This window comes from Cornus florida, unplaced genomic scaffold (genome assembly GCF_030987335.1).
Source record: "Cornus florida cultivar Cherokee Brave unplaced genomic scaffold, ASM3098733v1 CherokeeBrave_3.0.0_Hap2_Chr11, whole genome shotgun sequence".
Lineage (NCBI taxonomy): Eukaryota > Viridiplantae > Streptophyta > Magnoliopsida > Cornales > Cornaceae > Cornus > Cornus florida.
Window position 1 is genome coordinate 41,894,436 of NW_026775581.1, and position 25,619 is coordinate 41,920,054.

The 25,619-nt window shown below is 38.1% G+C and overlaps 1 protein-coding gene across 4 annotated transcripts in view; it reads left to right on the top strand.

Moving 5' to 3' along the window:
* Positions 1-25,619, top strand: part of LOC132282982 (uncharacterized) — a 49,876-nt gene that overhangs the window by 11,515 nt on the left and 12,742 nt on the right. Inside the window, exons 5-14 of one of the 4 annotated variants that reach the window (XM_059784839.1) lie at positions 3,597-3,698; positions 11,314-11,382; positions 11,734-11,856; positions 11,928-12,077; positions 12,241-12,372; positions 12,472-12,551; positions 14,151-14,245; positions 14,354-14,421; positions 17,608-17,709; positions 17,807-17,871. In XM_059784839.1, the coding sequence (XP_059640822.1) occupies positions 3,597-3,698; positions 11,314-11,382; positions 11,734-11,856; positions 11,928-12,077; positions 12,241-12,372; positions 12,472-12,551; positions 14,151-14,245; positions 14,354-14,421; positions 17,608-17,709; positions 17,807-17,871 (986 nt within the window). Of the gene's footprint in view, positions 1-3,596; positions 3,768-11,313; positions 11,383-11,733; positions 11,857-11,927; positions 12,078-12,240; positions 12,373-12,471; positions 12,552-14,150; positions 14,246-14,353; positions 14,422-17,607; positions 17,710-17,806; positions 17,872-25,619 lie in introns of all 4 variants that reach the window. The other 3 variants (XM_059784838.1, XM_059784841.1, XM_059784840.1) reach the window with 3 other exon arrangements.

A 25,619-nucleotide genomic window follows, 5' to 3' on the forward strand; every position in this document is an offset into this window, starting at 1 on the left:
TTTGTGATGAGGAGTTCAACAGAATTTCATCATGTAAGACTACCAAAGAAATCTGGGATAAACTTGAAGTGACCTATGAAGGCAGTAGTCAAGTTAAAGATACTAGGAGGCTATTTCAAGTGGAATGCTCCTAAAGATGAGCCTTCTAAGAAAGATCCTTTCACTTGCTTCGAATGTGGAAAGCCGAGACACATCAAATCCGACTATCCAAAGCTTAAAAAAGAAAGTAAGGAGAGCAAGAAAAAGAAAATAGCATTCAAGGCTACTTGGGATGATTCCGACGAAAGCTCATCAGATGAGGAATCATGTGAAAATGAGGTGGCCTATTTTTGTCTCATCTCACACGAGAATGAGGTGTATGATTCTCTTGACCCCTCTAATGATGCTCCTTCCCATGAAGAGCTTCAAATTGCCTTTGAAGAGCTACATTTAGAATTAAAGAAAATTGCTTTGAAAAATATAGCTCTTAAGAAAACGAGGAAAGAGATGATTCTTCTTCTGAAATTGAATCCTAAATTGCTCTTGAAAACATTGATTTAAAGAAAAATGTTAAGGACTTAACTACTTCCTTAGCAAAGTTCACAAATGGTACTGAGAATCTTAATGCTTTGCTTGGGAGACAAAAGGTATGCCAATGACAAATCCAGGATTGGATTCAATCCTTTAATCAAGCAAAAATGCTTGGTAACGAAGTTTTTCAAGGTTGTCTCTTCTATTCTCCAAGACTACTTGTGAACATTATGAAGGAAATGGACATAATGCTATTTTATGCAAATTGAAGAAGAAGAGAATTAGGAAGATTTGGAGTTCTAAACTTTCAACTCCTTACTTCTAAGTTTGTAGTTTTATGAATTGACAAAGTCTTGATGTACATTTAACTGATCAAGTTTCTATGGATAATGGGTTTTATAGTTATGTAATGTACATCAAATATACACACACACACACACACACACAACATTAATGTGCATCATGTTGGAGAAGAATTTCTTACCGTATGCTTTGCTTTTTTGTTCTTTATTGTTTGTTTAGTTTATGTATGTGTGTGTGGTTGATGAGTCAAAAACATTCACTAACGATAAAAAGCATAGGAAATAAGAAATAGAAAAAGGAAAGAATTTTCATAGCATATATCTTACCCCAGGATGATTTTAAATATGACAAAGTTTTCTCAATTGGGAATTTAATTTTTCTAAATAAACTCTAAATTTTGTGCAAATGTCGTGCATATGATACTGTTTACGCTCATGAATGATAAAAAAAATAAGAGACAGAAAACTTCATGTGCATATTTACTGCGTGTAAGGTACATTGTACAATGCAAACAACTATTTATCCATTTTAGGCTTTATAGAAGGATGAGGGAACGAGTCTTCGTGATCGCTCATTAGGCACTATAGAAGTATGATGGGAAAGGTGTTTCCGATTTCTCAAAAGGGACATTGAGTTTTACAATGGTTGAGGAACTGAGGGCTAAGGAGTATGAAGAAAAACATGTAATAACTAGAGGTACAAGGTTCTCAGGATAACACCATTTTCTGATGTAAGACTTGAGGTTTCCTAGTGGTCATTGTTTTTAAAGCATTGGTGATGCAGCAGCTGGTAGGGGCGATTCAAGAACAGAATACAAGTAACTAAGAAAGAGGTTAAGATAGAGATTGAGAGAGAAATAGAATAAGAATAATAGGGGAAGAAATCAGAATGAGGGAGAAGAGAAGAATAACAGAGGGGGAAATCAGAATTGAGGGAGAAGAAACCACAATAATTTCTGAATAATAATCAATAATCAATATCAAAAGCTGTCTTTCACAATGTCTAAGGGCCCGTTCGGCATGCGCTTTGTTTTAGGCGTTTTGTTTTTGGCTAAATTAGAAATAGTGTTTTTGCTGTAGGAGTGTTTTGGAAAAAAATCGGAAGTACGTTTGGGAACGATGTTTTGCTATGGAAATGTCGAAAACAGAAACATGAACAGTTATGGTTTTGGGCCATGAACAGTTGTCAAAATAAGAAAAAACAACTTTTTGGTGTTTTGGTTTTGGGCCACTGTTCACGAAGTGTTTTAGCACTGTGTAAAATAAAACAAGGCCGCACCAAACATGCTTTTGTTGCCAAAATCGACGCTGTAGCAGCCCAAAAACAAAAACAGCAGAAATAAAACACACGCATGCCAAACGGGGCCTAAACCAACATATAAATAGGCCTCGAAGAAAAACCCTAAAATTCCTATTACCATCAATAAAACTCTAAAATTCAATAATAATTATAAAAGCAAAAGTCCTAATTCTATCTTTCTCTCCTGCGTCTTCAATAGTAGGTGTGGGCCATATGGACTTCAAGCTCTTGGGCCAGGCCAGTTCTCCATCAATTGGTTATTTTTTTTGTAGATTTTTTTTTTCCTCTTGAATTTCTTCTATTTGATAAATTTTAAGGGAATGCATCAACACGTGCTCACTGCCATTGTTCTTAAACTCTTCACATTTTAATGAAAAAAATCCATTAAAACTTATCGAAATGACTTTGATTTTCTATTAAAATAGGCCAAAATGTAACATAAGCAGCTTTGTTTTCCTACGATTGTTGCTGTTAATAGACAGGTAGGGATCCAGGCTGAAACTCCCCTCCATCAAAGGCACCCCTCCCAGACCTCAAAAAAGAAAAGTGTGTTGAAGTTAACAGCTACTGTTTTTTTTTTCTTCTTTTGAAACCAAATAAGTTATCTTTTCAATTTATTTCACACATAAATCTGCACTGAACTAGGTCCTCTGGATTTTAGTTGTCAATTTTTTGGATTTATTGTTTGTTTTAGTTGTCAATTCTCTGGAGTTATTCTTAAGTGAATCTTTTCGTTTATCTACTTCTCTTTCTTTATTACTGATTAACTAATTGAGGTATTTGAGCAATTTGTTGATTGGTAGGATCTCACAATGCTTTAAATCATATAGAGGACCCTTTTCTGTCCGATCTAGAATCTCCAAATTTGACAACCTTGCCGCGGCATGTACCTGCTGTCATTGAAGCTTGGCAGAAGCTTCTTGCAGTCTGTTTTACACTATTAATGACATAATCCTTGAATTCCTGAGCATGGTCAAGTTGGATTGTAGAGTTAGACCAAAGCAAGATCGTGCTTACCTTTTCCACTTTTTTATCAACCAATGTGGTACTAAATTTTTAAGAACCTTTTATGCACGCTTCAAGCACACAAAATTGAAGGATACAATAAATGGAGGAATTTGACTAGCACACTGGCGTGTTGCCTTTAGCTTTTTCTCTTCCCCCCAACCAAAAAAAAAAAAGAAGATAATTTTTAGTTTTTTCCATTATAGGGGAAGAAATTTTGATTGCCTAATAAATAGAAAGTACAATTTGTGTTTTCCATATACTCTGCATGGGGAGAGGATTTTTCTTGTTTCGAACCAGTGGCCTCCAGGTCACAATGGAGCAACCTTACAGTTGCGCCAAGGCCCGCCCAGACCCCATTCTAGCATATTATTAAAACACTCTAGCATATATATATGTATATATATATTTTTTGTTGCACATTCACAACACATCTTTCATATTTGGTCTGTTGGGTAATCAGAAATGTTTCTATGCAGCGTAAAAGTGGATTTGAGAGTGCCAAGTTCTTTTCCTTGGAAGATCTACTCACATTTGTGAAGGAAGGTGGCACTGTTGCAAGTGAAAATGAAGCCAAACGGGTAAGGAGAAGTTTGGCTTCAGGTTTAGGTTCATCTTCAGGTTCTCATTCATTCGAAGCACGATGTCATGTAGGTATTTTATCTTTTTATTTGTATTTATGTGGTTGGGGTGTTTATTCATGTATCTCTTGTTAGATGCTACAACTGGCTTGTTGGCATGGAGGAAAACAAAGAGAAAGAAAAAGAAGAAATAACTATTAAATTTGAGGGTTCGTAAGTGTTAGCATATATAATATCATGATTTATGGTATGACTTACCATAATAGCAGAGATTTGACTATGCTATAGAATATGCCATAGAATATGCTTTAGAATAAGTTGTGATTTGATTTTGATTTGATTTAGTTTCTTTTTTTGTAATATGAGCATGTGCTCATTTTATCTATAAATACTAGAGCTATGAATGAGTAATTCATATCATTCAAGCCTTTACGCAATTCTCTCCTTTCTCTTCTTTTTATATATTTCTACTTGGTATCAGAGCCAACACCTTTTCACACCTTTCAGCAGCCTTGCTACTTGTGCGACAGCTACCTTAGGCTGTTTGTGACATCGTGTGACATTGCCTACACATGTTTTGCTGTGTTGCTGTTTTGTGGTCGAAAACAGGTATTTTTAAGTTTTACAATTTCTTTTTCACTCTTCTAGGGTTGGGTAAATTGGGATAGTTGGTTTCCAACACCTAGAAGGGCTTGGGTAAAAAAAAAAATTAGTCTACAAAGAGGTTCCGGATATTAAGAAGGAGGCTGTCTGGCTATATGTAAGTGGGCAACGCTCCTTAAAAAAGGTATGTATTTGGATTTTTCGGGAATGGTCTGAGGAGACATTGTTATTGTTTATGGTCTAAGGAGGCCCTTTGATTTATTAACAGAATTTGTGGTGTTTTTGGAGTTTTTTATTGTCGTGTGACAAATTATGGCAGATTCAGGGTCCTCGACTGTTAATCCTCTTGACTCAAGTTCTGTGGGTGGTGGTGCCATTTTTCCCACTAACTCATCAAAAAATCTAGAACTTCAAATCAACACAGTGAAGTTGGATGGTTCCAACTATTTGATTTTGGCACAATCTGCCAAGATGTTCATTGGTGGCAAAGGCAAGATTGGTTATATTACTAGTTCTGAGAAAGAGCCAGTTGAGTCAAAGAAGGCATATCCACAGTGATTTGCAGATAACGCTATGGTTATGTCTTGGCTAGTCAATTCGATGCAACTAAACATTGTTGTTGGCTATATGTTTATGAAGATTGCTAAGCAGATTTGGGATTCAGTTCAACGCACTTATTCTCAGAGGCAGAATAATGCACGAATTTTCCAGCTGGGGCGAGATATCACCAGGATTTCTCAGGGTGACTTGACAGTTTCAGGTTACATCGCCAAGCTTCGTGCTATTTGGGAGGAGATGTCATATTATGATTCCTTCCACTGTTGGAAGGATCCAGATGATGCAGTTTTATATGTAGGAATTGTGGAGAAGAATCGAGTGTTTCAGTTTCTTGCCCGGTTGAACGACGAGTTTGAGTATGCTCGTGTTCATTTATTGGGCTTATCTTCATTCCCTACTCTTGAGGATGCATACTCCTATGTGTTGTCAGATGAGAGCCGCCGGACTCATCCATTAGGTGTTGCTTCTGTTAATCGTTCTGCTATGGCAGTTTGGGTTCCCAACCTTTTAGGAACTTCACCATCCCAGTCAGTTTAGAGCACTACCACCGGTCCTCCTCTGGGACGACGTGGACGGTGTGACCATTGCGGAAAAATTGGTCACATCAAATCTCGTTGTTATGCTCTACATGGACGTCCACCGCAACAGAAACAACAGCCTCGATCCTCTGCACATTCTGTTACACAACCAGTCTCGTTGTCAACTCCTGACAACCCTGCCTCTACATCTTCTACCACAGTTACCTCGACTCAAGCTGATTTGGACAAGTTTAAGCAATTCTTCAACCAAATGGAGGCATCATCTCAGCCAACCTCCACTTATGCCCACTCAGGTACTATTGAGTCTGCATATAGCGTATCTACATCTTCAACACCATGGATCATTGATTCTGGTGCTTCAGACAATATGACTGGTATGTCCTCACTTTTCTAATCTTATAGTATCTGCTCTGGCCAACGCAAGGTCCACCTTGCGGGTGGGTCTCCATCTTCCATTGCTGGGAAGGGTCACATATCAGTTACTCATTCATTAACTTTGTCAAATACACTTCATGTTCCAAAGTTGACTACAAATCTTATTTCTGTTAGTAGCGTTACCAAACAATTAAATTGTAGTGTAACGTTCTTTCCCTCTCATTGTATTTTTCAGGATTTGGTGTCGAAATAGACGATTAGCAGTGGGCGTGAAGTGGACGGTTTATACCTGTTGGATGCTCCTTTGTCACCTTAAGCACATTCAACTTCATTTTCTAATATCGTTTCATCTAATAAAGCCCAGCTTATGCGTTGGCAAATGCGTTTAGGACATATTTCTTTTGGTTATTTGAAACATTTATTTCCTTCCTTATTTTGTAACGTGGTAGTGTCAGATTTATCCTGTGAAACATGTCATATGGCTAAACATGTTCGTTCCAATTATCTTGCTAGTAGTAATAAATCTGCTTTAACACCTTTTGATTTTGTTCATTCAGATGTGTGGGGTCCTTGCCCAGTTACTTATAGTCTTGGATTTCGATATTTTGTGTTGTTCATTGATGATCATAGTCGTGTTACTTGGGTTTATCTTATGAAAACCAAAAATGAGGTATACACCATTTTTAAAAATTTTATGACAATGGTTCAGACTCAATATGGTCGTACCATTAAAAAATTCAGATCTGACCAGGGTACAGAGTACACTTATGGGGAGGTACAACGATTATGTATAGAATTTGGGATTGAGCATCAGATTGCTAATGTTAAAACTCCTCAACAGAATGGTCGTTCTGAGAGAAAGAATCGCCACATCTTTGACTTAGCCAGAGCAATCTGCATTGGCATGAATGTTCCCGAGTCATTTTGGGGAGATGCAGTTCTTACCGCTGTTTACATCATTAATAGGACTCCTTCTAAGATTCTTAACTTTGCAGCCTCACTCTCAATCTTACATCCTAATTCATCTATTTTTTTGATTCCTCCGCGAGTCTTCGGGTGTGTGTGCTTTGTTCAACAGTTGGGGTAGACTTGTACAAAGCTTGACCCCAAGGCTTTGAAGTGTGTGTTTTTGGGCTATTCTCACTCTAAAAAAGGTTATAGGTGTTACCATCCTCCCGGTCGTCGGCGGTTATATCCATGGATGTTTCTTTCTTTGAGCATACACCACACTATAGTGGTTCAGTTGGTTCTCAGAATGAATGGTTCCCATTGAATATAATGGATGATCACCTTCTTCCGTCTTCAACTCCTCTACCATTACCTATTTCTTCTTCTATAGTTCCTCCTCGTAATACCCCTCCAGTAGGGGGAATTGTTCCTTTTTCACAGGTTTATAGTCGGAGACAACAGGTACAAGCTTCTACTCCTACGATCGACTGCCCTGTTCCTTCGGCACCAGCTCCGCCTTCTCAAGCTATTGTTTCGCTTGATGATCGCCCCATTGCTCTTCGCAAGGGTAAACGTTCTTGTAATTACCCTATTTCTAATTTTGTTTCTGATTATGCTCTCTCACCCTCCTATCGGAGTTTTCTTGTTTCTGTTGCCTCGGTTCCTGTTCCTTTTAGTGTTGCAGATGCACTAGCACAACCTCAATGGCGTGATGCTATGACAGAAGAACTACAAGCACTTGAGAAAAATCAGACTTGGGACATGGTTCTGCTTCCTATTGGACGAAAGGCTGTGGGTTGTCGTTGGGTGTTTACAGTTAAGCATAATCCAGATGGGTCAGTTGCTCGTTACAAGGCCCGATTGGTTCTAAGGGTTATGCTCAGACTTATGGCATAGATTATCGGGAGACTTTTGCCCCTGTTGCCAAGATGAATACCATCCGTGTATTATTTTCCGTTGCTGCCATTCGATCTTGGCCTCTATTTCAGTTAGATTTCAAGAATGCCTTTCTCAATTGTGATTTGCAGGAGGAGGTGTACATGGTTCCTCCTCCGGGCTTTCGTTCTCCTTCTCATTCTGGTATGGTATGCCGTCTTCAATGTTCTCTGTATGGCCTCAAGCAGTCTCCTCGAGCTTGGTTTGATCGCTGTGGCACTGCTATGCTCAAGTTTGGTTTCAATCAAAGTGCAGCTGATCATACCTTGTTTTTACGTCATTCAGGCGATAAGACGGTTGCTCTCATTGTGTATGTCGATGATATTGTTCTTATTGTCGATGATACTACCGGAATTGATGAGATTAAGAGTTATCTCGGCCGTCAGTTTGAGATTAAGGATCTTGGTCCCCTACGGTACTTCTTGGGCATTGAGGTGGCTCGCTCCAAGACTGGCATTTTCATCTCTCAACGCAAGTATGTTCTTGACTTGCTTTCTACTTCTGGGCAGCTTGGCGCTTGTCCTGCTGATACTCCGATTGAGCAAAATCATCGGTTGGCTGATTCTGAGGGGGAATTGTTATCAGATATTGGTCAGTATCAACGACTTGTGGGGAAGCTCATCTATTTATCCATGACTCGACTTGACATTGCTTATGCCGTGAGTGTCGTGAGTCAATTCATGCACTCTCCTTGTGCCCCTCACCTTGATGCAGCTATTCAGATCTTTCGCTACTTAGAAAGGTGTCCAGGCCGTGGTATTTTGTTTGCCAATCATGGTCACTTACGTGTTGAGGCTTGGACAGATGCTGATTATGCAGGATCAATTTCAGATAGGAGGTCTACTTCAGGTTATTGTACGACTATTGGTGGTAACTTGGTTACTTGGCGCAGTAAAAAGTAGGATGTTGTCTCTCGATCTAGTGCAGAGGCAGAGTATAGGGCTATGGCTCTTGGGGTAGGTGAGTTGCTTTGGTTGAAAACCTTGATGACAGACTTGTGCCTTCCAGTGTCACTTCCATTCTCACTCTACTGCGACAACAATTCTGCTATTAGCATAGCAGCAAATCCCGTTCAACATAACAGGACTAAGCATATAGAGGTGGACCGTCACTTCCTTAAAGAGAAGATCATCTCTGGTCAAATTTGCACTCCATTTGTCACAAGCTCTCAGCAGCTTGCAGACATTCTTACAAAGGGCATCAGCAAGATTGTGTTTGAGAATGCATTGTCCAAGTTGGGCGTTTCAGATATCCACGCACCAACTTGAGGGGGAGTGTTGGCATATATGATACCACGATTTATTGTATGACTTACCGTAATAGCAGAGATTTGACTATGCTATAGAATATGCTTTAGAATAAGTTGTGATTTGATTTAGTTTCCTCTTTTGTAATATGAGCATGTGCTCATTTTATCTATAAATACTAGAGCTGTGAATGAGTAATTCATATTATTCAAGCCTTTATGCAATTCTCTCCTTTCTCTTCTTTTTATATATTTCTATAAGTTTGGATGGCATTCTATTTTACCTGACTTGTGAATGTGTAGTGTTTTCCATGCAATGTACTTGTTGCATCGAATCCCATTTTGATCAAACTTGTTTTACTGTACTTCATTTCTATTATGCCTTGAGAGATCTGATATCAAATGTTTCGGAGCTTATCAGGATTTAGATTCCCTTCATATGAAACGAAAGGGCTACAATTAGAATGGTAAGGTGGCATGGATTCTTACAGTTAAATAATTGTGAATAGAATTTTATTCTGTTTTTGTTCTGTATAGGACTTTGTCTTTCTAGAGTAGCTCATTGCTGGTTTTTTCCTCAATTCATTTCATAGTGTTGCAAGCACCTTACTTCTCACAATTTCTGTGTCTTTAATACAGTTACATTCTGTTACCCCCTCTTAATAAAGAATTTATGCATAGTGGGAGTTGTGAATAGTGTTGTAGAATCATAATTTTGTGAAATTACTTCATTTTCTTAATTCCAAGAAAAGTAGCATCCGAGCGTGGGAATTTTACTTTGTAGAGAATCTATGGGTGGTGGGAGTAATGAATAATGTCGCAGAATTAGTATTGTGTGAAATTTCTTTATTATCTTGATTTTAAGAAAAAGAAGCATGGGAATTTTAGGAGGAACATGGAAACACCAAAGAGGGGATTGGCTTTATATGGTAGTATATATCCAAGAAAATGACGAATCTATGCCAGATCCTGTAAAGTATAGTATAATGTGTTGGCAAATTTGTTTCAACAAAACTCTATCGAGTTATATTTTAGTTTTTGTTGAGACGTGTCCAATAAAAGCTTCAGGACCATGTACATTGTCAAGCAAAGTGAAGTTCTTTGACCTCACGAATGATCAGTGGTCACAAAATGAAAGTTATGTCAGTGATGTGAGGCCATGGTCCCTCCTAGCCTCCTCTAGCTCCGACTTGTCCTCTCCAGTTATTTTTGACCAAGACTCACGCCAAACTCTGCTATTGCGTTCCTCACGCGATCCGCCCTTCCTCTGGCCCTTTGTACAAACCTTGATGTTGTGTGGAAATTCCTTGCAGTGTTGAAACCCTTGTCGCTCTAGGATTGTTCATGCTCAACACTCCAAACACACTAACCATCTATTTGCATGGATGATGAATGAAAGAAACAAAGTCTAGAAATTAGATTGCTAGGATGAACTTAGATATGTCTCACAATTTATGTTCTAGGTATGCTTTGTGTTTTCTTTTTTTACTTTGCATATTATTGAGAACTGGAGGATGTTTCGTAAAGCTTGGAGGTTAAAAGAGATTAGGGTTATTTGAGTTCAATCGAAAACGAGTTCAATCAATTGAAACTGGGCCAGGATATTCCCCTATTCTTTGTACTTCAGGATTTCAAAAACGAAACATTCTAAAATTATGCATTCAACACATTATTTTGAAGATCAAAGCATGAACTTTGAAATCCCTAACATGTTCAATGATCCCTAATATTGGTGAGTGCACATTTTAAAAGTTAAAGTTCTTTTTAGCTCTTGCTTGAGGCTTTGAATTTCTGTTTTTCCCTTGGACCAGTTTTAACTCAACTAACTTTTGAAACAATATTAATAGTTGAAATAAACCATTCAGACTTTTTTTTATTTTTTTTATTTTTAAATTTGCCCAGTCCTATTGACCTCCAGTGTTGATTCACAACAATAGTTTGAGGGATGCAGCAGTTGGGTCTGAAGGCACTTAGTGGTTACTGGTGCTGAATTTGAGGTGTTGGCAGCATCTAAAAGTCTGATTGAGGGTCTGTCTGAGTCAGTACTCTTTGTTGTACTTCTTAGTATTTCATTGTGTATTTTTCTTGTCAGACCTATAGCTTTTCTCGATTTTGGTTTTCCACGTAAAAGATCGGTCTTGTCTCTTGTAATGGTTACTTTATTTATTTGTTTTGTGTGCTTATTAACACATGAACTGAAGCAAGTTAAAAAGATCAAAGGAGACCCTCCATCTGATCATTCAATGGTGATTTGTGTGCACCCCCCTCTCACAGATCCTTGACTAACCAAGATTATTAGTGTTAGTCTGTGCTGTTCAGATTAAAATTTTTGTTGTCCTTTAATTATTCAATCCCGTATTTATTTGGATGAAGTCCAAGGTGTTCTTCCTAAAACTTTTTCATTTAGCAGGACACAAATCAATTGCAACCTATGGAAATGGTTGAACATCTGAGAAGGGGCATTGGATCTCAAGGGCAGGTTTTTTTTATTTATTCTCTTGTTCTGAAATTAGTTCTTTTTTTTCCTTTATATTTTTATTTTTATTCTATATATATATATTGAAGGGAGTGGGGGTAGGGGAAGGAAACTGACTGTCCAACTCAAGGGACCTCTTTTGACCTGGTGGCCTCACACTTCAAATAAAAATCTATATATATATATATATATATATATTCTTTTAATCTGCTATACATATGCTAATCAGGCCATTATGGCCACGGTAGAACCTTGGAATGCCTATGTCTAGAATTTTTTTTTTTTTACCCTTCAGTAGTGTCTAGAACAATTCTAATGTAGAAGGCGATGCCGATGGGACACTGTTCTGTGCAGGTGGTGCATATTGAAGAAATCAGTGCCAGGGTTGCCAACCATGTCGAAGTACCAAATGAACTTTCAGATAACACAAAATCTGCTCTTAAATGTATTGGAGTGACTAGGTTATACAGCCACCAGGTACAAATGTTGTCTTGAACTTGTCCTTTCCAAGATAAATCTAATAGTGTTCTTTTTTGTGGTATCTGTAGGCTGAGTCAATTCGGGCTTCCCTCACTGGCAAGAACATAGTTGTGGCAACAATGACATCCAGTGGAAAATCTCTTTGCTATAATGTTCCAGTTTTGGAAGCATTGTCCCAAAATTTGTTAGCATGTGCTCTGTACATGTTTCCGACAAAGGTTCATAACAAAAGATCTCGTCTAATTTTGATGTTTCATTCCTGGTGTTGTGTCGTTGGTTTTACAGAATTCACTAGAGCACAAACTTTGTATTCTAATTAATTTTTGTAAGATTGTTGTGTTTTTGGTAGGTCTTTATATGATCCAAATTGTCATCATGCAGGCCTTAGCTCAAGATCAACTAAGAGCATTGTTAGCCATGACAAGAGGATTTGATGCTAACCTGAATATTGGTGTATATGATGGGGACACTTCTCAGGCAGACAGGATGTGGTTGCGTGATAATGCTAGATTGGTATTTTAGTTAAGTTTTGGTTGTTTTAGATAGGATATTTTTCTTTAGCTGGCCAGCTCACCTTATATTATACTGATTTATTTATCTGCTCATGTTCAGTTGATCACAAATCCTGATATGTTACACATGTCAATCTTGCCATTTCATGGACTTTTCCACCGAATTTTATCAAATCTTAGGTAATGTTTGTTGATCATCTCTAATTTTACTCACCACATGACTAAAAGAGCATTATTTTTGTTACTCTGCTAACCCGATTCTGATGGGTGACGAGGGAGGTAGGTATCTTTCATTGGATGATACTTTGGAAAAGTGTTAGGTCAATAATACTTAGGTTGACTAATTTCGTTACAAAAGCTTGATTCTATACTTTGTTTAACCTTTAGATAATTTCTAGTTAGAGTGAGTTAGTTACCTCAGTCCAAGGGCTTATTTGGAAGTAAAAGCTATATTTCAAGGGCAACAAAGTAAATCCAACACTCATACACTCACCATTAGGGTTCATGCATTCATCAATTGTGTTTGAAGTGCATAAGCTTGTTTTTGGAAGCTGTCTTAAAAAAAATCCTAAAAATGGAGCTGGTTGATCGATCAAAAGCCACTGCCTATTTGTCGATTGACCAACACTTGGCTTGATTCGGTTGAACTCTGTGAATGTAGTTTTCATATAGAACTGAATCTCTTTCAAATGTAGTCTCTATAGGCTTTCAAACTCCACATAGAGACCACCCATGTTAAGAAAACAAATGCAAGCTATCTACCATTGTCTTTGTGCATAGTTATAGCATGTAGAGCATAATTATGATTGCATTGTAGCAATTCTTTGCCAAAGCTTTCTTTCTTTCATTTTCATCATTGCATCTAGTACTATGATTTTGTGTTTGAGGTGATGGTCATCAATACTGTTTTGCTTGCAAAGACTTCAACACCAAAGTAGTTTTGCACAACAAACACATTGCATGGACGACTAGCCATGTAGATCAATGTGCTTGTAAAGAAGCAAATTGCGGGAGGAGCGAATACTGTTAAAGGAGGAGTATCCTGGAGGCTCGAGTGAAGTGTTTGGTTCCAAGATGTAAACGGAGGTTTTTAGGGTGGAAAACTGGTAACCTAGTTGCATAATCTCTCTCTTTCCTCATAGTGGATTTGATCTACTTGAACTAGGTCCCATGTTTTTTTTTTCTCTTTGGGGTTTCCATATAAAAGATTTGCATGTTCATTGAGGGATTGTTGTGTTTCTACTTTACAATTTTTTGTAGGCTTTCAAACATGATGACTAGATTGATTTACATGCTTGCAAGTTAGTTTAATTTTCTGAATTGTCATTGAAAGGGCTAGCTCAGTGCAAAGGGCTTCCGCCATTGTAGGGTCTGGGAAAAGTCAGATGTATGCAATCTTACCTCCGCATGGAGAGGTTGTTTAATTTTTTGAATTGTCATTATAGTAGTTAAAATCTAAAAAATCAGTTAAAAAACAGTTCATTTGGTAATTAAGACCTACTCACCCCCCTTAGTTCTAGGTTACATTCTTTATTTTTTTGGATAGTTGAGTCTCACATTTTGTCTGGTTGATCGTTCTGTATATTTTTGGAGATATGAGCTTAGTCTTTGGTCATTTTTATAGTTCGTTTATACCTCACATGTATACCTCACGTGTACATTGGTCGCCTTCCCAATTCATGTGCTCTTAGTGATATCTTTACTTTGAAAAAAATAGTCGTATTTATTACGTCTATATTTGTTATGTAAGGAGGTTTTCCTTGTATTCTTATTTATCAGGTTTGTCATCATTGATGAAGCCCATGCTTATAAAGGAGCATTTGGTTGTCATACTGCTCTTATATTTAGGAGACTTCGCCGGCTCTGTTCTCATGGTACTATTTTCCTTGTATTGTTTATGACACAGATGAGGGATTTTAGTTTTATTCAATTCTTCCTTCTTTGAATTAAAATATACCTTCACAGCTTGCTTGTTTGTGCAGTGTATGGTAGTGATCCTTCTTTTGTATTCTGTACTGCAACTTCTGCAAACCCACGTGAGCATGCGATGGTAAGAATTTTCATAAACAAATCACAGTGTACTCCTACTATTTGTGGCAATGTCGAAGTTTTTGTTTTTGGCGATGGTTGACTTCAATGGCCATACTCGAATCCTTGGCTTTGTCAATAATAGATAAACGGTTCGGATTGGATCAGTTTTTTAGAATAATTGGAACCGATTCAGGTCTCACGGTTCCAACAAAATTGTAACCGATCAACATTTACCTCTGTTATTCAACTATTCTTCGAGTTCCTCTGGTTCTTGTTTTTTCTACGAAACTTAATCTTTCAGCATCGCAAATTCAAGAACTTCTTTTATTATGCCGAGGCCAAAACAGATCAAGACTAATGTTTCGCCAACAAAACCTTATTATTAAAGTGACAGCAGGCTTTTTCCCTAGTTCTCGTGGATTACGCCAGGGGGATCCTCTTTCCCCCTTTCTGTTCATCATTGTTATGGAGGCCTTTAGTAGATTGATGGGGAGGACGGAAGAGCTTGGCTTTATCCAAGGATTCTCTATGGGTAGACTTCCCAATCAGCTCACAATCTCTCACTTGTTTGCGGATGACACTCGTTTTTTGAGGTGCTAGAGTTGATCAGCTGAGATACTTGAGATGTGTGTTGGCTTGCTTTGAAGTTGTTTCCGGACTGAAAATCAACATTGGGAAGAGTGAGTTAGTCCCAATTTGGTTGGTGTGCCTTGTCGAGGAGGATTTCTGTTTGGGACCCGGTTGTTGAGAGATTTGAAAGGAGGTTGGCGGGTTGGAAGAAATAGTACTTGTCGAAAGGGGGGAGAATCATGCTCATGAAATGTACCCTTTCAAACCTCCCTACTTATTTTATGTCACTTTTTCCGATGCCTAAGATAGTGCTCCAAAGGCTTGATACAATTCAGAAAAAATAGTTGTGGGGTGGTGTGGGGGATGAGTTCAAATACCATTTAGTGAAGTGGGAGAGTCTGTACCCCTATTTCAAATGGTGGTTTAGGGATCCAAAGGTTGGATATGTTTAATAAGGCCTTGTTGGGCAAGTGGCTGTGGAGATTTGGGAGAGAGGACAAAATTATGGAGGTGGGTTGTCTCTTGTCATTTTGGGGAGGGAGATGGAGGGTGGCTTTCTAGGGAGGTGAGAGCTCCAGCGGGTATGGGATCTTGGAAACTCATTCGGAAGGGTTGGGATGAGTTTTCCAAACGCATCCAGTTCAAAGTTAGGAGCGGGAGGCACGTCAGATTTTGGGGGGATCGATGGAGTGGGGACTTTGTGCTGGCTTGTATATTTCCTCGTCTTTTCAGGATTGCTGTGAATAAGCATGTTGTAGTTGCTGACCGTTATCGGCTTGATAATGGAAGGGTGACTTGTGATGTGCAGTTTCGCCGGGAGTTGCATGATTGGGAGCTTTTGGAGATTTCAGATTTTCTTGCTCTGATTTACAACCAAGTGGTGGAGGGTGTGGGTATGGATGTGATGGTGTGGGAGGGGTCATTGAGAGGGGTGTTTGAGGTTAGATCTTTCTACCAAAGTCTTATGGAGACCCCTGGCCTTTCCTTCTCTTGGAGAGCTATTTAGAGGACTAAAGCACCCTTGAAGGTGGGTTTCTTTGCATGGTTAGCTGCCCTTGGAAGTATCCTCACTCTCGACAACCTCAAAAGAAGGCGCCAGGTTGTAATGAACTGGTGTTGCATGTGTAAGAAGTCGGGGGAATCTATGAACCACCTTCTAATTCATTGCCCTATGGTGAGGGACATTGGGCTATGTTCTTGGCTGCCTTTGGTGTGGCTTGGGTGTTCCTTGAGTCCACGGTTGATTTGCTTGAGGCTTGGAAAGGGTGTATAGGGGAGAGCAGAGTCAGAAATGCTTGGAGGACCACTCCCCTGTCTTTGATGGGGCTTGTGGCGTGAGCGAAATAGGAGATCCTTTGAGGGGGAGGAGTCTCCTATTTGGTCTCTTAAATACAATATTTTGTCTTCTTTATTTTTTTGGGTTAATGGACGAAACTGTATATCCATGGATAGACTTTTGGATTTTGTTGATAGTCTAAAGATGTAATGTCGCTGGTAGCGGCTTTTTGTTCTCTTGGGAGCGCTCCCCTTTTGAGTGCCTTTAATGATTTTTACTTATCAAAAAATAAAATAGTTGGCCATCATCGGTTTTTGTGTATTTCCTTGGGAGTGCTCCCCTCTTGGGCGCCTTTTAATGAAACCTTACTTATAAAAAAAAAATTATAATAGGCAAAATCATAAAGATTTGAAGAATGAGGAAAGTTTGATTACGTCAAAATTGAGAGCCTTTAAGATTTTCAACAATTTGAAGAAGGCGAAACAACTGATCTCATTGGTTCACCGTCTCACTCACTTTTTTGAGACTCTGTTTATAATGGAATTGGTAAGAAGAAGATGAAGAACGGTTTGAGCTGAATTGAACTTTACCACAATCTGAATTTGAAGAGGAAATCGAAGTCAATACAACACAAGATGGTAAATGATGGATGGTCGGCCGGAAAAGATAGTGGATGGCTGCCGGAGAAGACAGTGGATTGCTGCCAGAGGAGATGCGGATGACTGCCGAAGGCAGAGAGTGAGTAGTTGAGGGCTTTAGGTTTATTGTTAATGCCTTAATGGGCTAATAATTGAGAACGTTGTATATATGTATGTGTTGGGTAATTTAGAAAATAGTATATTATATATATAATACATATTATATATAATATACTATTTTCTAAATTACCCAACACATACATATATACAACGTTCTCAATTATTAGCCCATATTATATATATAATATTTAAGTTGGGTTTTGTTGCCAAATCTGTGAACCGAACGGACCCGGGCGGTTGCCTATTCTTCGACCCGAGCCCAAACTCGAATTGATAATCATGTGAAACCGAACTACATGGATCGAATCGGGTTGGATCCACAGTTTGGTGGTTCTGCTGTTCTCAGTAATACACTCACCACCCTCTCAGCCACCAGTTCGTGAGGAAATAGACGAATTCAAATTCTCATGGTGGTACCCTTCTAAGATCGTTCTATATGAAATTCCATACTTTTAGGTGTGCAGAGTAACATTAAAAAAGAGGTCTATGATGATTTGTTAGCAATCATACTAAATTTTTTTAATACTCATCAATATTTTAAATTTTATCTATCTTCTTTTTTTTAATAACTTTATTATTATTTTTTTTCCTGATGCTTTAGGAGCTCGCAAATCTGCCAACAATGGAGTTGATTCAGAATGATGGTAGCCCTTCTGGTCCGAAACTTTTTGTCCTCTGGAATCCTCCTTTATGCCTGAAAACTGTGGGTTCTTAGATGCTACTCTGGTTTTCTATCATTCAGAACCACTTTAGATTAGGAATATTTCTTTACCTACTTTGCTAACTCTACCAGCTTACAGGTTTCAACAAGTAGCATGGACGCCAACAAATCTTCTGATAAGAATGTTATTTTCAGACGCTCAAGGTAAGAAATCCCATATGTTCATAGTCATGGAAAGTTTTGGGGCATTGACTTCTCTATTATCTGTCATGAAATTCTAGTCTTTATAGCTGTTTGTAAGCTAGTGTAGTGTGGATCCAATGGTAAGTAATTTTTCTTTTTTTTTCTTTTTTTTTTTTTTTTTTTTTTTTTTTTTTTTCTGATTGTAGTTTTGTAAGTCATTTAGAGAATGATACTTTTCATCCTTGGAATAAGCAGCGTGAGCTATTTATTCTCTGAACATAATTTCTATTAACTTCAGAGGGATTTTGAAAGAAAATAATTAGTAGGACTCAATTTTCTTGCTGTAATTTGTTTATAGAGTGATGCAACACAAACAAGGAATGAGATGGTATGGGGAATCTGTGAAATACTCTTGAGGTTTATTAAGTTCTAAAAATATTGATGGATAAAAGGATTAACCAAAGTAGTGCATACAAGTTTGTAATACCGCATAATGAACAAGTTGAAGAAGGCCGTAAAGGCCGTTATCTAGTTTTGGTCCCGCAAATGAAGGGTACTAAAGGGATGGATTAGATTCGGACATGGCTTTATTATTCACACAAAAATGGCTATTCTCAAACTCACTGCATTATGTTTGACTACCCGAGTTTTTTATATTAGAAAATACAAGATAGAAGAAGTACAAGAGAAATATGTAAAGGCTTGAACGAGAATTCTCATTCATTCACAGCTCTGGTATATATATACTAAAAGAGCACATGTTAAATATTACAATAAAGGAAACCAAATTAAATTGCAGATTCTATGCCTAAATATATGCGTAAATAAAGTCAAATTCCATGATTCTATGCTATCATATCTCACTAATATAGTAAATCACATCCCATGATTCTAGGCTATCATATTTCGGCTAACACTCTCCCTCAAGTTGGTGCATGGATATTTGAGACGCACAACTTGGACAATGCATCCTCAAACATGGTCTTGTTGACGCTCTTCGCAAGAATGTCTGTAAGCTGCTGAGAGGTAATGACAAACAGAGTGAAAATTTGACTAGAGATGATCTAGTGAAAATCTGACCAGATATGATCTTTTCTTGAATGAATTGTCAGCCAACCTCTATATGCGTAGTCTTGTCATGCTGAACCGGGTTTGCTGCAATGCTAATGGTAGATGACTTGTCACACTAAGTGAGAATAAAAGTGACACTGGAATGCACAAGTCTGTCATCAACGTTTTTAGCGATGGCAACTCACATACTCCAAGAGCCATAGCCCTATACTCTGCCTCTACACTCGATCAAGAGACAACATCCTACTTCTTACGGCGCCAAGTAACCAAGTTGCCACCAATAGTAGTACAGTAGCCCTGAAATTGATCCTGCAAAATTAGCATCTGTCTAGGCCTCAATTTGTAAGTTACCATGATTGACAAACAAAATACCGTGGCTTGGACACCCCTTCAAGTAGTGAAAGACCCGAATAGTTGCATCAAGGTGAGGGGTGCGAGGAAAGTCCATAAATTGACTCGCAACAAAAGCAATGTCAGGCTGTGTCATGGATAGGTAGATGGGTGTGGAGGGAAAATTCCGCTCCAGTAGACATATACGCAAATAACAAGCCAACATCGGAGTGACATGTGGATAGACCATAGGAGGGAAGAAGCACAGGCCCATCAGCTTTGGAGGACTGACCCGATTGAAGCAAAGAACCCAAAGTGAAAGAGTTGGATCAAGCTCACCGGTCCCGTAGGCCCAGTTCACGTGTGGAAGAATCCAAGCCCAATACCGAAGCAATAATCATGCATGGGAAAGGAAATTGTAGACTTGTGTACTAAGTAAAAAATATATGTGAGTTAATAAAGACCTGATAGGAAAGAAATACAGAGAAGGAAAGAGCTTGGTGGACAAGCAATGCGAGTCCTACTCAAACTTAGACATTGTAAATCAATATAAATAGGGGCTTAAACCCCCAATAAGATGCATGAGCAAATTCAACAGAGCTCTTCTGACACAGTTTTTGTTCTTGTCTTCTTCTTCTTCTTCTTTTTATTTTTTTTATTTTTTTATTTTATTTTTTTTTAATTGTTGTGTGTGTTGCATTAATTGTGTTGACCATTATTAACTATAAACACCTAACAACAACCCCCATCCTATCGTTTAACAGGAAGCGGAACCATGTCCCAAGTCTGATTTTTGCAACACTAGAAGGAAGAGGAACAGAGCCAACATAAATAAGAAAACCTTGATTGGAGGGTGAGAGAGCACAATCAGAAACAAAATTTGAAATAGGGTAAGTGCAAAAATGTTTACACTTTTGAAGAGTAGTGGGACGATCATTAAGCGGAACAATAGCTTGAAGGTGGAGTTTGTGCCGAAGAGATAGGGGCAGTCGGTTGTGGGAGTAGAAGCTTAAGCTTGTTGCCTGTGAAAGGAACAATTCCCTTATTGGTAAGGCAGTTGAAGAAGAAACATGAAAAGGTAAAGGTAAAGAGTGTTACAACTAGTCTAGTTCACTCACTATGAACACTAGCTAACCTCCAGACTCAGCAAGATACCAGACTTTCAATGCTCGTTCACCCTGCCGTTGATTACTCCCACCCGTTTCATCCAACGCCGTACTAAAGCACTCCAGAAAGTCTCCAGCTATCCTCCAACCGATCCATCTAACCATTACATGATCCCATTGATCCATATCAATCCCACCATGCACAACTTCTTCATCTCAAACTTGTTCCGTCAACCAATCCTTTCACCACTTTGTTTTTGGTCGATTTTGGCTTTGTGAATATGCACTTCTTGGCCTTGTGTTGATGTTGAACTTTCAGCTTATATCGCAGCAATATTATAATGAATACATTATAATCACCGTATCTAATGTAGAGTACATGATATGTGTGATTGATGCAAAAACAAATAACACATGATATATAAGGTGTATGTATATATATCAAGTGTGGTGCCCTCAACACGCATAAGAAATATCTCTCACACAGACTCTCTTATGGATACACAGAAGTAGAACTCTCACACAGAACACTCATGGATAAATTAAAAAACAAACGAATGCTTTTAGCAGAAAGCACTTGGGGCTATTTCATTTGAGAGATGCAGCTTAATGATGCAAAGCACACTTTGTCTGTATTTAAGACTTATTATATATAGAGAACAATTCTTGTTTCAAATGATGTGGTCTCCAAGTAAACTTGTTTTCCAAGTTGTGAATATGATACCAATAAAAAATATAATATAAAATTATATTTTATATATAAGAAAAGATATTTAGAAGAATATATATATATTTTAAAGTATATGCGTATCTTTTCTTCTGAAAACATTTTAAACTTGACCTGCTTACTATTTTAAAATAATTAAAATGATCAAGTAAACTCAATTATAGAAATTAAGTTTTATCCTTAAAATGCTTCTGTCGATCTAAGTAATTGAGCCTTTGATCGATCGAGATATGCTAAGTTCGATCGATGTCATTGGTGTAGCATGTCGATCGAAGTTGTAAAGGTGTCAATCGATCAAGAAGTGCTAGGTTCGATCGAGATAGTAACAACTTGCTATTTTCGACTTCATTGACTAGTGACCGACTTAAAATAATTATTCATGTGTTTTAAGCATAGAAAAACGTGCATGAAGGTTCTGGAATAATATTTTCTTGATGCACACTGATATGTAGTATCTAAGGAAACTTAGAACTTTATCAAAATTATGTATATGCAATCTTTCAGAAAATATTTCCTTGATGCTCAAGTATGTGCTAAAATAACAATATGGAAAGTATAAGTACTCTTAGCAAACTGATCCTTTAGCCTATTGACCTTCTATATACATTTAGGAAAATTTATATCACGTATATATAATTAGTATAAAGCTCTAGAAACTCAACTAAATATAATATATATATTTTATCATGAAAACTCATTTTTCCTAAGATATATATATATAAATAATATACCATAGGAATTACCATGCACTTCAAAGCATATGATCATGAATAATATATATGCATGAACCTAAATGGTGATAGATGAAATTCAAGTGTGATTCTTACCTTTGAAGTTCATACTTGAGAAAATTGACATCTTTACCCTTGAAGTTGATCTTCGGACTATTCTGCCTCACTTTGTAGAACTCTGGACGATTTTGCCCTTGCAATGGTTCTTAGACTAACTTGTAGTAGAACTTTGGACTATTTTGCCCTTGCAGTTGTTCTTAGAATATTTTGCCCTTTGAGGTAGAACGTTGAACTATTCTGTCCTTGTAGTATTTCTTGGATTGTTTTACCCTTTGAAGAAGTACTTTGATTGATTTGCCCTTTGTAGTAATTTTGTCTTTACACTCAAATCATCTACCTAATCTATTTCTATCTCGCTCACTAAACATATAATCATTAAATTACAATAGTGAGTTTTGTACTAAGAAATTTGCCAATTACAATATTAGAATTGCTAAATTCCTAACAAATTGGAACGAACATGTTTAGCTAGGTGACACATCTCACAAGATAAATCTGGGGGTGCCACATTACTAAATAAAGAAGGAAACAAATGTTTTAAATGACCAAAAGAAATGTCTTAAATGCAAGTGTCGGCGCACAAGCTGAGCTTTATTAGATGAAACAAAACTAGAAAAGAAAACCGAATGTGCTTGAGGTGACAAAGGAGCATCCGACAGGTATGGGCCATCCACTTCACGCCCACTGCCAATCGTTCACCTCTACACTAGATCTTGAACAACAAGTGAGATGGAAAGTACATTACAATTTAATTTAGTAACGCTACTAAGAGAAATAAGATTAGTAGAAAGCTGTGGAACATGAAGCTGATCCGATAAAGTTAAAGGAGTAACCGATATGTGACCCTTTCCAACAATGGAAGACCGAGAGCCATATGCACCTTGCGATGGCTAGAGGAAATACTATTAGATTGGCAGGAGGACATACAATTATATTGTCTGAAGCATGAGTTAGTGATCCATGGTGTCGGGATATGAGTTCCCTAAGGCTCCACCAAGTTCAGTGTATTGCTCGTTCATAAATTCACTTGACCACTTTGATGTAGATATGCTATGTGCAAAAGCAATTGAACCTGAGTGGGCATAATTGGAGGTTGGCTACGATGATACCTCCATCTGATTGAAGAACTGTTTGAACTTGTCCAAATTAGCCCGAGTCCTGTTGAGGAGGATGAAGAAACAAAGTTGATGTGACCAAGCTTCCCGCAATGGTCACACAGTCAAAGAAAAATTTTCTTTTGGGGGGGGGGGGGGGGGGGGGACATTGCACATTATAATATATATTTATTGAATAATGTGTGTGCATATAAATCGGTGTTTATGGGGGTGGATATATATAGAAAGATTTTGATATTTTTGGGATGAGTTAATTTAATAAATTATATATATAGAATATAAGGGAGGGAGAAAATCTAGGGGGGGCATGTGCCTCCCTGGACTTTAACTCCCTCTGTCCCTGACAGCGCCCATTCTATCGTGCTGGAGGAGGGCTTGTGTTAGAACTTTGAATCAACTGGAATGGTGTAGTTCTTAAAGAATTGGGAACACCAACTGCCATTGCAGAATTGTCAGCAGAAGCGGCACCTAATGGATGAGTCTGACGGCTCTCATTTGGCTACATAGACAGTGGACAGAATGTGGAGGTCGGAGAGGGCCTCTTCTTGCCAGCTTTCCCATAGGAGTATGTATCTTCCAGAGTAGGGAATGAGGACAAGCCCAACAAATGAACACGAGCATACTCAAACTCGCCGTTCAACTCGGCGAGAAACTAAAACACATCATTCTTCTCCACAATCCCCACATATAGAATTGCATCCTTCTAAGAGGGGAAGGAATCATAATATAATATCTCCTCCCATATAGCACAAAGCTTGGCGATGCAACTTGCAACTGTTGTGTCACCCCGACTAATCCTGGTGATATCTCGCCCCAGCTAACAAAGATTGTGCCTCTAAGAATTAGTGCGTTGTACTGATTCTACCGAATCCCAAATCTGCTTAGCGGTCTTCATAAACATATAGCCAACGACTATGTTTGACTGTATTGAATTGACTAACCAAGACATAAACATGGTTTTATCAGCAAACCACTGTGGATATGTCTTCCTCTCTAACTCTACTGGCTCTTTTTCCAAACCAGTAATATAGCCAATCTTGCCTTTATCACCAATGAACATCCTGGAAAATTATGTCCAAACAAATGGTTGTAACCATCCAACTTCACTGAGGTGATATGAAGTCCTAGATTTTTTGATGAGTTGGTTGGAGAAATGGCACCGTCACCCACAGAATTCCAGTCATGAGAATAAACAATCGAGGACTCTGAAGCTGCCATACTCTATTACACGACAATAATCAACTCCAAAACACCACAAATCCTGTCAACTAATCAACAATGTCTCCTAAGACCATAAAAAATCAACAATGTCTCCTCAAACCATTCCCAAAAAGTCCAAATACACACTTTTTTTTGGGAGTGCTGTCCACTTACATATAGCCGGACAACCTCGTCCTTAATATCCGGAACCTCTCTATAGGCTCACAAGAATTTAACCAAGCCCTTCTAAGTGTTGGAGACCAACTATACTAACTTACCCAACCTTAGGAAAGTAAAAAAGAACTTGTAAAACTTAGAAAAAGACCTGCTTTTGATCATGTTAACAACCATTTACTCCAAAAGCTTAAGCTATTAGAGAGGGTGTAACTTTAATATTTAAATTCTTCGACACGCCCCTTCACGAGTGGCCACACGTGTTTTTCAATTTTAATTTTCAGCGTGAAGGTGAGGTTTGAACTCGAGACTTTTGGCTTTGATACCATATTAACAACCATCTACTCCAAAAGCTTAAGTTATTAAAGAGGATGTAACTTTAATATTTAGAGAGAATGTAACTTTAATATTTAAATCCTTCGACACAGGATCATGTGTAGGCAACGCCACAGGGTGTCACAAACAGCCTAAGGTGGATTTTGCACAAGCTGCAAGGTTGCTGGAGGTTGTGGAAAGGTGGTGGCTCTGATACCAAGAAGAAAAACAAGATAGATTAAGTACAAGAGAAATATGTAAAGGCTTAAATGAGAATTCTCACTCATTCATATCTCTGGTATTTATATACTAAAAGAGAACATGTTAAATATAACAAGAAAGGAAACCAAATAAAATCACAGTAGATTCTATGCCCAAATGTATGCTTAAATAAAGTCAAATTCTGTGATTATAGGCTATCATATCTTGGCTAACAATATTGCACCAAGCATTGACCCTTGCTTAATGGACAGGCAATGCATATTATATTGCAAAACACTATCAACATCTAGGAAGCACAGACACGCCTAGAAGAGCAAAGAATCCGTGTCGGACACCGACATGCACCACACACGCCCCGACACGTTCGGACACACCAAAATACATGTTTGAATATTTTATATTCTTTCGAATATCCGGACACGCCGTGGACACGCTTCCGACAAGCCATGGATACGTGTCCGACACGCGTGTCCCATTCTTTGGGGATTCTTAAGAAAGTTTTAGAACAATGTTGAGTTGAATTGTAAATATTAGGAGTTGTTTAATTACATAATTACTTAAAAACTTCTTGTTTTATGAAACAATTTTATATTCAAACAATTAGATATTTATTCTTATATTTTAGTTCAAAGGTTTGAACCCTTGCACGATCATCTTTGACTCTCTTGTTGTCCCACCAACCAAGCTTCGCTACCGGTGAATGGTCTCTCTATCTCTT